Raw genomic sequence first — 818 nt, 5'->3', positions numbered from 1 at the left:
TGGGACCCACCTCCAGAGCCAGGTGGATGGGCACTGCCTGCAGCCAGCAGCAGATGGCTTTACCCAAATCTCCCTCCTCCAAAAGCCAGAGAGGAGGAAATCCACCTCCAACCCCTTTCCAGAAGTCTCTGCTGTTCAGTCTCGGTGCTCCTGCCCTGCTGTCCTGCAGCATGGAGGAGTGCGAGGCCCTGTGCACGCGGCTGGCCATCATGGTGAACGGGCAGTTCAAATGCCTGGGCAGCCCCCAGCACCTGAAGAGCAAGTTTGGCAGCGGCTACACCTTGCTGGCCAAAACACGGAGTGAGGAGGAGGGCGAGCTGCAGGCCTTCAAGGCCTTTGTGGAGAAGACTTTCCCAGGTACCGTGAGCCGCTGGAGGGGTTCCCCTCCAAGGGAGGGCAGGAAGCTGCTCATGGGCTTCAGCCAGTTTCCTAACTCAGAGCTTCTCCTTGCTCATCTCTCCCAGGCAGTGTCCTGAAACACGAGCATCAGGGCATGGTACATTATCACTTGACCAACAAGAACCTCAGCTGGGCACAGGTAAGGGAGTGCTGGAGCACGTCCCACCCCTTCGCAGGATGGGGCTGGAGGGGCAGCCCTGTTCCTGCCCCTCTGCATGCCCCTGATGCTGCTCTGCTCTGGTGAGACCTCACCTGCAGTGCTGCCTCCAGTGCTGGGGCCACCAACAGCACAAGGACATGGACCTGTTAGAACGAGTCCAGAGGAGGTCACCAGGATGATGCGAGGGCTGGAGCAGCTCTGCTGTGAGGACAGGCTGAGAGAGTTGGGGCTGTTCAGCCTGGAGAAGAGAAGGCTCCAG

The 818-nt window shown here is 60.0% G+C and overlaps 1 protein-coding gene across 1 annotated transcript in view; it reads left to right on the top strand.

Annotated features, from left to right (window-relative positions):
• LOC104530504 (ATP-binding cassette sub-family A member 3-like) overlaps positions 1 to 818 on the top strand; it is a 2118-nt gene that overhangs the window by 539 nt on the left and 761 nt on the right. The window contains exons 3-4 of the mRNA XM_010175099.1: positions 170 to 357; positions 465 to 538. Of these exons, the coding sequence (XP_010173401.1) occupies positions 170 to 357; positions 465 to 538 (262 nt within the window). The remainder of the gene's footprint in view (positions 1 to 169; positions 358 to 464; positions 539 to 818) is intronic.

Source organism: Antrostomus carolinensis, unplaced genomic scaffold, assembly GCF_000700745.2.
Source record: "Antrostomus carolinensis isolate BGI_N321 unplaced genomic scaffold, ASM70074v2 scaffold32959, whole genome shotgun sequence".
Lineage (NCBI taxonomy): Eukaryota > Metazoa > Chordata > Aves > Caprimulgiformes > Caprimulgidae > Antrostomus > Antrostomus carolinensis.
The sequence above is the reverse complement of the archived record's forward strand: the minus strand, read 5'-3'. Positions and strand labels throughout refer to the sequence as shown.